Genomic DNA, 14,179 nt, shown 5'->3' on the forward strand with positions numbered 1-14,179 from the left:
AGCGATTTGGATGAATGACTAAGCATATTCCTAATCTCATTAAAAAGCAGCTCATGATGTAATCCCAGAATCTCCACATCATTAACGGGGTGTTTGGCTAGCTCCTCTAACTACAGAGGAACTTTGCATTTGACATTTTCAAGGGCTCTCAGATGTTCCTCCACCCAATCCCACTTAAATGATCTTATGTTATTTGTAACAGAAAGAACACCCAGGTCCGCGCGACCCCTGATGACAAGTTGGGGAGTACCCAGCCTTAAAAGAATGAGGGCAAGGGCATTATGGTCGCTATCAATTCTTTTGACCACTGCCATGTCATTGACTAGGGGCCAAAGATTGAGAGTAACCAGACAATAGTCGATTCTACTTGTGGGGCCAGGTCTATTAAAAGTAAAATCTCCTTTGGGATCAGAAATAGTTCTCCCATTTGATGCTCTCAAATCATGTTGTAAGGTAAAAGCTAACACCTGGCCTCCTCTATTCGTCCATCTGACTGTGGGGAGATCTAGCTGCGGAATAGACCACTCAAGGTCCCAGTTCTCTATCAAATCTGGTGGTGTAAGGGCAAGGGGTTCAAAAGTGCAGTTAAAATCGCCAGCCACTAATACAGGAACGTCGTCAGAAAAACTGGGACAGAGCATGATCTAAGATGCGGATTGTGTTAGTTTCCTCTGAACCCTGCTCCACTTTGTTGCACACATCAAAAAGTCTAGTCTTCCAACCACTGTGCAAAGTCAGCTCAAATGCGAATATATCTTGTGATTCAATTAGAAGGAGCTTGACTTTAGACCCCATAGCATTTTTCACCAAAACTGGTAAACTTCCAGAGGGTCTGCCCTCCTCCTTCCTGATGGCATCAATACCATAGGCAGAAAAAACACTTTTAAATGGAGTCGACAAACTCCGGGTTTGATGAAATAAGATTATGTCATAAGAATCCACAAAGGGACACCAATCTGGGTCAGGTAATGACTTTAAAATCCCTGCCACATTCCAAACAGGAACCCTTAAAGAGTGGTGGACCAATGGCCCTCCTTCTACAATACCGTAGGAGGTAGCAGCCACGCCCCTTGTGTCAAGAGTGGTTGGCTCACAACAAGCATCGATTCTGGTGGTCAGGCCTGTAGGTGAAAGGGCATCTAGCTTCACAATCAGATCAAGGGTCACCTTTACGCCCAGCGAGACTTCTCTCGCACTTCAATTTTGACTGCCAAAAAGACTTATCCCAGGAGCGGGTATTGGCCCTGAAATTGAGAGTGAGAGCGCAACTAACCCACAGCTCATGACTTCTTATGTATGCACAGCTTTGCTTCTCTGTGTCAGATCGCTTGAGTGCATGAAGGCACACTCATTGCACAAATTGGAATGGTGCCTAGGAGCCCAAAGACAAACCTCAAGTGGACTCCTGACTGTCGTCAGTTTCCGGCAGTGACAGCATGGTTTAAAGGCTTTAGAAGGGGACATTGTTCCCATAAACAAATTTTATTTTGAAAACTGTCGAAAGACCAACGAAAGTGGGAATTGAGTTCCGCATCCGAAGACGCAAAAGAAAGGAACAGAAGTCGACACATGGGTGTGGAGCTTATATGCGGCCCTGCTCTGTACCCGATTGGGAAGAATGTGGCCATTGTAGAGCACCAAAACACAACCAAGTGGCACCCGGGAGCACTGCTATGAATAAATCTGGATTCAGTCTGGCACCTGGAAGAATACTCTAAAAGTGGTTAGACGTGGAGGAGAGGATGTGGCCTAAGGGCTAGAGCGGTCGACCTTGAAGCTGGGGAACCAGTTTCGAGTCTCGGCAGGACCGCTCAACATCCTGCAATTCTGGGCAAATCACTTAATCTCCCCATGACTAACACAATGAATGTGTCCATCTGTAACGCAACTGGTGCTCATGTGAAGCACTCTCATACCTTCAGGTCGAGTTTGCGCTATATGAAAGAAAAAAGGTATTCATCAGAAAAACTACATATGCTTCTGACATCCATGTTTTAGGCGGTATATTGACTATCCTTCAGAAACTCCGTAATCTGGTGCATCAGTGCATTCACCCCAATTAAGGTGTATTTTTCTTGGCTATACAACAGAAAATCACAGTCTACTCTATAGAATGATGACTGCACCTATCCAGAGAGAAAATAACTGGATAAGTACCTCCTCACCTACTTTTTATGGATGGTGGACTACAAGACAGCACTTGTTCAGGGTAACCCTATAAAATTCTGAAGATGTTCAGAATGTTTCATAATGAATCTGAAATCTTAGCATCAGTATCAAAGGACTTTGAAACCAAAAGTACAGATCAACTTCCCTATGGACTATAATTTGTGACGCAACAGAGTTTTGGATCGGTGCCGACACCTAGGGCAACCTCTAAGACGGGGCAGAGATACAATATGACTGCCATTCGCAAGAAAGGAGGAAAGCTGTTGTAGAGTTGTGCACACTATCTCTACAACGGAGACAGCTCTGAATTTGTTTTTTGGAACCTGGATCTCAAGTTTTCAACTGTAGGTAGAAGTGAGGAATTTATGCCCCTTACAGCACTAGGAGATCGGGGCAATAGGGAAACTTTTTGTGTTACAAGAGGTGTTGTTCCGGGAACCAAAACTGGTGATACTAAAATTGCACTTTTGAATTTTTGGAGAGTCCTTTGGATTGAATTTGTGACCAGCTGATAGGTTAGCAAAGGCTTTCCCTCAATACCATTCGAGAAGCAAGTTCCTACTTTCTGTTTAGCAAATAAGGTGAATCCAAGTAAAATCCCCAGGTTCAAGATACGGGCTGAATGAATTTGTGGTTCCTATTCTATTTGCGCACTGCATGAAGAGGTTTGTTTAAAGCACCCGCTTCCAATTTCTGTGATTCCAGATGGGATGAATGTAACTTCTAGTAGGCAAAGAGAAGGAAACCTGGGTTCTCTCTTTGCTTGATAATTATAAAAAAATTTAGCTGTACTGTCAGTAACAACATGACAAATAGAATGAAAGTACATGAAGCTCATAAAAATGGCCAGAGTATAATATTCAAATAATGTTGAGAAGATGTGATGGAGCTTTTTTTAAAATATGTTTTTACATGTTCATGTTTAAAAATGACATTTTTAGAGAATGACTTTTAGCACATTTTCCTTGTGTGCCTGCATGCGATAGTGTGCTCAGTGTTTTGTTTATAAATAAATGTCTTTATTGACACATGATCATACCACCGTACATTTTGTTCAAGGAAACGTACACTGTGCAAACTGCCCTAGCATATTGTCGCCTGTTCGGAAACAGCTCTGAATTGGTAGAATCAACAATGACAGCCGGATCTGAACTCTTGCACAGTGCGAATAGGTCCAGTTTTCATTATATAGAAACTGCCCCATGCCTTTGTTCAGCAGAGGAGCATTTCTATGGACTGTCGTGGTCGGCTTGTGCCTGAATTCTAGCCCAGCTGAATCCCATCACTATCCTGAGAAGGACGGCAGCCTGTTCTATAACAGTCTAGCTTCCGGATGAAACACGAACACGAGTAAATGGGGAGTTAGACGAATTCAAGGTATCTGGCAGAATCACATTCACCCTGTGCTCTCTAAGATAGGTAGTGCTAGGTAGGAGTACAATTATATGTATTCATATAATCAATGCAATAATGATCAATTATTCATCTTTTTCACCATTCTTGTAATGCTGGTTACAATGCTGTGTTTCCTTCTACTAATAATTGCAGCACACATTTTACAAAAGAATTCAATTGCTTTAATAAATGTCTCAAATGCAAATTTGTGTACATCTTGTGTCTTCCTTTGTGCATATCTGAGTTAACGACGAAAGGGTTGATCTGTTTCCATGATTTCCTTGGGGGAATTTGGGTTGTCAGGTTCTGTGGTTGCAGACATCATCAACCTGTGAGATTTAGGGGTCCAGGTGGCACATTGTGAGCTAGCCAGGAAAGAGGTCAACATATTTTGATGGTATGAGAGGGCATAGTCCCCTTAGTTTTGACGCATATGTTGCCCAAACACACAGTCTTGCAGAATTAGTACGAACCGTACGACAATAGGGTCAGAGTCTGTGTGACAAACATCCCAAGTAGCAGGGTAGTTTCATATATGCACCTTGAGGTTTGATGAATTTCTCCTCTCCCCATGAAAAATCCCTCCAACTGTTGCTATCTGGAAAGATTCTACAAAGTATTACTGAACTCAGACCTACGCTGTGGCACCGGAATGGTGGGGAAGGAGAAGGCCAAATGCTCTTGTGTAACTGTCATTAGAGAGAGGATCTTCTCTTCATGGATCTGAACCAAGTCACACACACCTAGACATACAATGAGAATTGAACTTGAGTGAGTCAAGACCATGTATCATCATGTTCAGTTGCAATGCAAGTCGGCCCATCAGGCTGAATAGATGCAAGTTAAACATCCAGGGTCTCAGCCTATTGCAGGGATATTTCAAATAAAACAATCTTACAAAGCAAAAATATCTGTTAGAAAAGTGCAGTGACAAAGCAAGAGCAATATATGTCCCGCCCTATCAGAACTGTACCCATTTCCTTTGCTAAAAAACTTTTAAATGCAAACTAATTTAACTGAATATTATTGCTAGCTGGGGACTGAACCAATGTAACAAGATCATTCCATCTAGGCCACAGTGCAGTCAACACAAGAATTTCAAGGAACATGAACTGTACTGTTCTGGCAAAAATATGCAAAGTCAACAGCAGCAACACTTGACTTACTGTGTCCGTAAACTGATAGGCGATAAACTTCCTCATCAATAAAAAGGCTGTTGCACGTTCCTCACCTATCTAAAGAGAGGAATAGAGTGACAGTAATTAAGATCTGACCCACCATGCCCATCCTAAACAACAAGTGCTAATGATAACCTAAATTAGGGGAAACCCGAGAGGAGCAAAATACAAAGGGATAATTCCTCAACATGCAATTCTGGCAATGTCATTACTTAACTCAAGCAAGTTCTATATTGGTGTGTTCAGCCTCACTGGCCATTAAACACAAATCTAATATGGAAAGAACATTCTGTCATTTTTTGACTTCTCACACTTCTGCTGCGCACAATGGTTCTCCACTCACCAGCCACACCTAAACAGCACAGTGATATTAACTTTTAACTTACTTCTTACATCTCAATTGAAGTTATCAAATTCAATGGTACTTACATTTATTGCTCTTAGAAACCTATCTGACACAGAATATAATATGCAAAAAGCATACAGATCTTAACTGCAGGTGGGTTACTCCCTGAGATATTTTCCTGCTACATTACTGTTTTCCTGAAAAGGGACATACATCCTGTACTTACCCTACATTTCACTGTCCAGAGGTTAGGATCTCTGTTTGAAGAGGAGAAAATGGTTGTTAGCAGAGCAGACACAAATATGGGACACTGAAATATATTTTCTAGTGGAAATGGGTATCAATGGGATATGTATTGCTATGCAGTTCATAAATGCAAGTGCCGACCACATCACTGGGCAAACCACACAAAGCGACTAAGACTCTTACATACATATGTCTATTCCCTAAATAAGAAAGGTTACATGATAATTTGAGCCCCACTAGAAGGACACATGAAAAATATCTGTTTGATAGGACCGCATGCTTTTTATAAGACAGTTCAAACCTGTGACAGAAAAATAAGGGTTCACTGCAGAAAAACAAGGTTGTACTGCAACCATATTTATATTTGTGTGGCACTTCTAGAAAAGCACTTTCTTGTGCACCAGAGGCAGGCATACACACATACACCACTGTGCTGTGGAGAATATGACAAACACAAAACTAGATAGTGACACAAAAATTATTCCAGACTCCCATCTATTCCAAAATACATGCTATTCCTTACTTGACACCAGGCAGTAACTGCTGCTGGGTGATGTCATCTGACAGTTCGTCCAATCCGCCATGGACACTGCAAATCAAGAAGAGAAAGGAGGTACAGATTAGCAGAAAGCCTGTGTACCAGCAGAGACATAGTGACAAACAAATCCATCAAGAGACGTGATTCAGCTTCATTTCTAAGGAAAGGATAAATAGCAGGCAGCACATGGCTAGGGGTACAGTTACCAAGACCCAGAAATGCATTTCACAAGAATATCAATGGCCTGCTCCATGGTCAACAAGAGCTAAAACTAGTGCAGTGTTGTGGGTCTCAATGTTAAGCTTCATAATCTCCTAGACAAGAAGTTGCTTGGCTTGGACTGCCATGCTGTGAAATCTGGTGCAAAACAGAACTTGGTGCTTACAATAGGTCTTATGGCAGCACTGTGCTGACAAGAAGATCTGCGACTGCCCCACTGTTGGCCTCAGTGGAGAGCATTGCGTCAGCGTCTCCTCAAAAGTCCTACTGTGGATCCGAGTGCAGCACTCCGCTGTCATAAGGAGCTGAGATTGCCCGATTACTTTGGGTTTCACAAGGACTGCCTTTGCAAGGGAAGCAATACTGAGTTCCACTGCCAAGAACACCTATGAATAAATATCCCGATGCTTTTTGATGTCAGGTCAAAGCTCTGATATCCAGAAGAACTAGGAACAGCAACCTGCATGTCTACATATATGTGATAAATAACTAGTCTCTTCCTAGTATCAACAACATTCACACAGCAGAGTCATGCTTGCTAACCGCTAAGTCATGTCAAGAGTCATCTCGATCACTTAACAAAAATTCAATAACAGAAGGCTGTGAATGGAACAGTATAAGCAGAGGCCTCAAGATACTGACACTGAGGTGGCATAAGCTATTTGTGGATAAGGTTTAAAAGAAAATCACTGACCGATAATCACATGATGCTGACCGGCATCTATAAGAATGGATTTTAACAGCAGTCATTCCATAACCCCGTAAGCAGCACTACTCCACCTAAAGTACTCACTGTTCTCCTACTGAAGACTTTGCATATTTCTTCATGTAATATTCTGCCAGCTCCTCTTCCCGCTGGTCTCTGTTAGAGGAAAAAAAAACATAAACAAATAGTCAGTAAATGGCATGAGCAAAAATAAACACCATAGATTTACATACTTTGCACCTAGAAATACAGTTCTTTCATTTTGCTTCAAGAAGGATGATGGATGTGTGGAGTGGTTATTGAATAAGCAACCTGTGATTACTAGGCACACTGCTCTTTAATCCTTGTGTAAACCACAACCTGAAATAAAACAAACCTAATATCGACCTATAGCTGGACATGTACTGGAATTGGGGCTAGTTCTTCAGGGGCCCCGGATAGTTATTTAATGCACATGTGAAGTAGCAATCAGTTATCATCTAGGGCTAACTTCAGATGACCCCCCTGACACCATGTATGATGAGGGAAAAACGAGTGATCAGTATGTAACCTATCCTTTCACTTGTGGCTTTCTATCAGGGTACATGGAAGTTGTAGGTTGTAGGAGCAAAAACCTTTAAATAGCTGCACTGGCATGGACTACTAGTAAGTGGATGCTGCAGGTCATGTCATTCTGGGAAGTTCGTAGATGGAGTTACAAACACTCTACAGATAAAATAAAAAGCCAGCAAAGCAGAGTAGACATTAACCGGTATTGCGCGTAAGGTATGTGCTATCAACAGTGTAAATTCTGATAGTGCCATCTTGCAAAACGTATGGACAAAAGTGGAAATGACACTGACCATTTTAGAAATTTCATGTGACGCTGCAAACTCTTGAATAAAACTACTGAGATATAAACGCATTACTTTCTTCCAGACTCACCACCACATTCTCATATGTATAATGTGGCAAAAGTAAAAACCTACTTTTTAGTGAATGAGCACTTCTCTGCTGAAGGGGTCCAGATTTATGCCAAAGGGAAAGTCAACTTCAGCATCTGCTAGTTAGTCCCAATTATCGGTACAAACTTCTAAAGGGGGAATCATTTCTGGGACCCGATAAATTCCACCCAGAGGAGACAGCTTTTATTGGGACAGACAAATATGGGCCCAAACACCAGGTGCCCTCATTAAGAGGACCTGGGGTGTGTCACCTTGAACAAACTAATTTTCTGTTTGGTTTTAAAAAAAAGAAAATGTCAAGTCCTATTACTAGAATCTTAGAGTAATTGTTAATTGAATGTCAAGTTACTATATGGTGCCTTTCTTTGATATAAATATTTACTTTTCATATAAAGTATGAAACGGTTTGAAACCTACAGTCGTTAAAACCAGTGTCAGAACTAGGATTGCTGACCCTAATGGGGTATAAACGTTTGCATATGTAATGGATGAGAGAACAGCTGTAGTTATTCGTTTGTAGGTGGTCTAACTTCTATTGCCGTTAAACCTTATCTGCCCCATTTTACTCATAACTGTTGTGATCTCCTTTAATTCTACAGTACCCAAGCATTTTGTCAGATATAATTGCTTCTCGGAACATGGTGCACATACAGATACTTAATTTAATTAGCAGTTGTGTAGGAGAGTAGGATCTGCTTCCTATGGTTACCCCCACTTTTTGCTGTGTTTCACTGGTTTTTCGACTTTAGTCTGGCTGTGGTCCTGCTAATCAGGACCACAGCCTAGCTGTTCTCTCTCTAAATTGATACCATGTACTTTAGGTACATACCAGATTGGTTACTGGGTTACCCTTGTGAGTCCCTGTTTATGGTATCTTAGGTACCCAGGGCATAGGTACCCCAGAGGCCTACCAGGGGCTGAAGCGTATATTATGCCACCCCTCTGCAGCCTTCTAAAATGGCACCACAGGTCTGCCCTTGCAGCCTGGGTAAGGTGGTGAAGGCACCCCTTACTCAGATATAATATATCTATCTATCTATCTATCTATCTATCTATCTATCTATCTATCTATATATATACATATACACATATAGTAACTTATAAGTCACTCCTATGGCAGGCCTTAACAATTCTGAAGGCAGAGTGCTTCGTTTTGTGTGCGAGGGTGCCCTATCATGAGCTGAGCCCCTCTGCAGCTTTCGGAAATATCTCCTTATAGCTGTTCTATGATATAGCCATACCATATACTCTTAAGTGCATTATAATCCTCGCGGTTAATGCCAACTTTGGTTTGGCTTTATCAAAACATGTTGTGTAAAATGTCAAACACTTTGGAATACAACCCCCCGCTAGTTCTGGCGGCGGGGGTAGCATTCCACCCTTCTAGAGGGAGAAGACATGCACATACTGGTATACCTGGTTAAAGTTTAGAAGAGCCCCAGCATCACAAAATGGATGCTGCTGCCACAGACACAAGTCTGCCCGTCTGCTGCTGGTCGAAACTCCGGCAGGCGAGGCCTGGACAATAGCTTTCCTGTCCAGGGAGGTGCCAGCAGCTCCCCGGACAGGCTTTAGTGTATTGGGGCAGGGTGGGTTGCATTCAGTGAATGCTTTTCAGACACTGCCTGAGGCACACAAGGTGCTCCATGCATTTCCTAGTTCAAACCGGTTGCTGGGGCACTTAGCCCCAGCTCTGGTGCGAAACTGGACAAAGGGGTGTAACCACCCCCTCCCCAGGTCCTCCCATAGGTGGGACCCTAGAGTTAGTCCAACCCCTAAACCTGGTATAAGTATAGAAACCCAGTCCCTAGGACTTTAGATTACCCTGGACGAAACTCTGCAACATATATCCTGGACCTTCGGCATTCCATATCCACTGGAAGACGGAAGAATCTCCTTTAAGGTCAAGGAGTGACCTTCCTGTTCAAACAGGCACCAAGACGCATCTTTGCCGGTCGGCATTTTCGAGGCTCCTGCCGGATCCCGAAGAATCTGCGACACAGGACACGGACTTCCAGACATTTCTGGAGCGGACACGAGTTCCCAGCAAAGCTGAGACCGGTAGCTGACACGAGAGACGTGGGACCGTAACTCCTGGACATCCTGCATTTTTGCAACTGCACCTACTTCCCGAAGTTTCCCGAAGTTGTGCATTGGGTACTTGAAACCCCTGCCCCAAGCACCTTTTGCACCGAAGCTCAGAGGCCTACACTCCACGAGTGTTCCGGAGGCCGGCTTTGCGCATTTCCGCTCGAGGCTCCTTCGCGATCGCTAGTCAGTAGGCTAGTGGGTCCCCACGAAGGACAATCTTTTGTTTCCTGATCTTACCTGGTTGCTCCAGACGTGCTCTCACTCCTATCCAAAGGAGGGGTCCCTCAGAACTTGATGGTCTGCACCGAAGCCAATCTTGTCATCTTGAATGGGTTGCTGTTGCCAAGGCTTGTTGGGTCCAATCCAGATTCTGACGCTGCAGCACTCAACATCCTTTGTGGGACAGCTCGAATCCAGCTCCTGGTCGTCGTCGACGCCTCATGGACCTCGTGGCTGAAGAGTCAAGCTTCACCTCTTTCACCTGAAATCACCCAACATCGGTTGGCATTTTCCTCTCGCCATCCTGGTCACTGGCAAGTGACCCAGACTCTGTCCCCTCTGCTTTCAGGTTCTTCAGATCTGCGATCCACCCTTGGATCCACCCGGACACTTTTCCTCTGGTCACCTGCAGCATTTCTTCGCAGCTCTCTATTGGAATCAACGGCGAAACCCGACACCAAAAGACACCTATGCACCCGGCTTCCCTGGGCGAGGTAACACTAGTACTCCGGTGCTCCCGTGGGTCTGGACTCTCGAAGTGCCTAAATCTAAAAGGGTTCCATCGTAGTTCACCTCTAAGTGTCCTTAATCTTTAAAATTGTAACTTGTTCGTTCTCCATAGAAAGTCAATGGTGATTTGCGGCTGTGTTTAGACACTGCACACATCCCCAGTGGGTCTCCTGCTTCCCTACCTTGGGTGGTTCCTGGTTGCCCCAGTGGTTCTACAGGCCCTAGGCCCTAGGCCTGCTTTCTATCCTTCACGTGGTTCTTATAAGTGGTTCTTATACCACTATTTTAGTATATGGTTTGTGAGGCCCCTAGGGCAAAACGTATACTGTGCAACTTATCGTATGCTAATTAAGTTCCTTGTATTGTACTTTTACTTCTAGCCTCATAAAGAGACCAGAGGGGTTGTGTTTAGAATAAATACATATATATTTGATGTATACCTTGTGTGGTGTACTTTCATTTGGTCATTCAAGAGATTATAACTGGTAAAACAAGCTGCTTTACATCCCTCTGAAGACTTAGCCTGAAGGCTGCTCTCCACAGCTACTAGGATAGTTTTCTATAAGGTTGACTTTAAACCTACCATCAATAAGGGTCGTTTGGACTGGTGCAAGGTGCCCACTAGAATAGTGGACATCATATGCCAGGCCAACTTCGCACATTGGTGTGCAGCGTGTGGAATCCAGCTTGCAATCGTTTTACCGGATAATCTGGAGAATATCATTTGAAAAATTACTAAAGGTACCAGTAGGTACATATAAATCAAGCGTATAATACATTAGTTCTACTGAACTTAGAAGTTGTAGGTGGTAAGGGCTTAGCACACCCTGACTACAACTACTAGGGAGTTTTGTAGGAAACCAAGTAGTGTAGGTAGGTGCACACACCACACCACACTAGTCATGTCTTCAAGGGAAGGACCCAGTGGGTCTGTTCCAGGTGGCAGTTAAGTACAGCCATCCAAGTATGACACATTCCCTTTCCAGGAGTTAAGAGGTCTGTGTACTATGAGGAAGTTGAAGACAGGGCTGAACCCCAATACCCAAGGCCTTATAGAGGTGTTACTGCTTGATGGCTTCCTAAAAGCATCAGATCCCACAAGGATAGACAATAGTAATGGGGTGGAACCATCAGAGGAAGAGAACACTGGTGAGTTGCCTCACCAGGACTCTGAACATGATTACAACCAGGAAGAAGATGATGATCTCAACCTGGGGAGTGCAGATCTACCTGGAGATGAGGAAGGCCAAACTGGGCCTCCCTTTAGTCTCTCAGGTAGGGTTAGTGTTATACCAAGAAGGAATAGGTCTCTGTAGGAGAGTAGGGTATGGTCACCCCAATTTTTGCTTTTTGCTTCACTGGTTTTCGACTTAATGTGGCTGTGGGCCTGCTAATCAGACCCACAGCCTGCTGTTCTCTCTCTAAATTCACATACATGTACTATAGGTACATAACCAATTTGGTACTGGACACCTTGTCAGCCCCTGTACAGTGCACTATAGGTGCCCAGGGCATAGGTGCATCCAAGGCCTACCAGGGGCTGCAGCATATCTTTTGCCACCCCTGGCTGGCTATCCAAATTGACACAACTGGCTAATCGCTCAGCTGGGGCAAGGTGGTGTAAGCACCCCTTGCTTAGATATAGTATACCTATATCTAAACCTATATCTGGACACATATATACCTATAAGTCACTCCTATGGCAGGCCTTAACAATCCTGGAGGCAGAGTGCTTGGTTTTATGTGAGATGGTGCTCTAGCATGAGCTGAGCCTGTCTGCAGCTGTCGGGACCAACTCCCTTAGCTGTTCCGGGATATTGCCATACCATATACTCTTAAGTGCATTATAATCCTCGCGGTTACTTGCTAACTTTGGTTTGGCTTTATCAAAACATGTCGTGTTTGGTGTCATACGTTTTGGAATACTACCCCCTCGCCAGTCCTGGCGACGGGGGTAGCATTCCACCCTTCTAGAGGGAGATAACATGTTACTTTACTAAAACGCGGTTAATCCTAACCAGAGCCTCAGCATCACAAAATGGATGCTGTTGCCACAGACACGAGTCTGACCTCCTACTGCTGACCGAAACTTGGCAGGGGAGGCCTGGACAAAGGGTTTCCTGTCGCAGGGAGGTGCTACACCTCCCCAGACAGGAGACAGTGGATTGTAGCAGGGAGGTTTGAAAGAAACTAGACACTGCCTGGGGAGCACAAGGCTTCCCATGCATAATCCAGTCAAACCGGTTCTGGGGCACTCCAGCCCCTGTCCTGGCGCGAAACTGGACAAAGGGAAAGGGGTGTAACCACCCCCTTCCTGGGTCCCACCCATAGGAGGGACCTAGCAGGTAATCCAGCCCACAGATTTGGAATAAAGATGGGAGCAGTGCCAGCGCATATCAGATTATCCTGACTGAAACTTTGATACAGAACTCTGGACCCTTCGACATCCCACTCGGCGTGGAAGACTGAAGAATCTCCCTTGTGGACAAGGAGTGACCACCCTGTGCAAACAGGCACCATCCAGCGCCTCACCATTTGCTTTGTTGCAGTTCCCGCCGGAACTCGAGCGACAGAGATCGACAAGACCCAGCTTTCCTGCCTTCCAACAGCCCGATCCACAGTCCCAGCGAATCTGAGACCCGTGGAGGCGACCTGAAGCGTGGGGCCGGCCATCTTGGAAAAACCACGAAGTGCTGACCGTGCAGCTCCCGAGGCTCCCTCGACGCTGTGCATTGGGGTTTGAGAAGCCCCAGCCCCGAGCAGCTTTTGCACCAAAGCTCACCCCTCCACACTCACCGAGTGCTGCGTGGGGCCCTTTTGCATCTTTCTGCTCGACGCGGTGGTCCGGTCGCTTGCCCGTTGGCTAGTGGCCCCAGTACAGACGAACCTTTGAATTTACACTGCTAGTCTGGTTGCTCCAGACTGGCCCTCGCTCCCCTGAAAAGGAGCACCCACTCTGACCTTGCTGGTCCAAGTAAGAAGCGATCTTCGAATCCTGCGTGGGTTGCATTTGCCAAGGTCTGTTTGCTCCGATCCGGAAGCAGACACCGCCGACAGCGAGAGCCTTCGTGGGACAGCTCGTGGTCCACTCCTGGACATCCTCAGTGTCCCAGAGTCCACGTGGCAGCCGAGACAAGCTTCACGACAACCACCTGATTGTGCCCGACATTGCCTGGTTCCTTCCTGGTTCCACCCTGGTCACTGCTGAGTGACACAGACTCTGTCCCCTCTGCTTTCAGGTACTCTACATCTTCGATCCACCCTTGGATCAAACCGGACACTTCTCTTCTGGACGCCTGCAGCATCTTCATCTCCAGGCACCATCAGACTGCATGACGAAACCAGACACACTTTGGCACCTATGCACCCGCTTCCTGTGGGTGAGGTAACTCATGAACGCCGGTGCCCCTGTATTGGTATACACCTCTAGTGTCTATGTCTAAAGTTTGGTAACTGTAGTCCAGTCGGAAGACTCCTAAAACTGTAACTCGATAACTTTTACGCACCATTGACTTTGCATTGGTGCATGCGTGTGCTTTTAGCGCTGCACCAGAGTCCCGCGGGCTTTTCCCGACTTCATCACTGCTAGTCCCGAATAGCCCCAGCGATTCCCAAGGC

The 14,179-nt window shown here is 45.0% G+C and overlaps 1 protein-coding gene across 2 annotated transcripts in view; it reads right to left on the bottom strand.

The window, feature by feature from the left end:
- Positions 1–14,179, bottom strand: part of SUPT5H (SPT5 homolog, DSIF elongation factor subunit) — a 324,989-nt gene that overhangs the window by 196,782 nt on the left and 114,028 nt on the right. For both annotated transcript variants that reach the window (XM_086938709.1, XM_086938710.1), the window contains exons 6-9: positions 6,885–6,953; positions 5,858–5,923; positions 5,315–5,345; positions 4,731–4,799 (exon numbers count right to left, since the gene is read on the bottom strand). In XM_086938709.1, the coding sequence (XP_086794835.1) occupies positions 4,731–4,799; positions 5,315–5,345; positions 5,858–5,923; positions 6,885–6,953 (235 nt within the window). The remainder of the gene's footprint in view (positions 1–4,730; positions 4,800–5,314; positions 5,346–5,857; positions 5,924–6,884; positions 6,954–14,179) is intronic.

Source organism: Lissotriton vulgaris, chromosome 9, assembly GCF_964263255.1.
Source record: "Lissotriton vulgaris chromosome 9, aLisVul1.2, whole genome shotgun sequence".
NCBI classification, from domain to species: Eukaryota; Metazoa; Chordata; class Amphibia; order Caudata; family Salamandridae; genus Lissotriton; species Lissotriton vulgaris.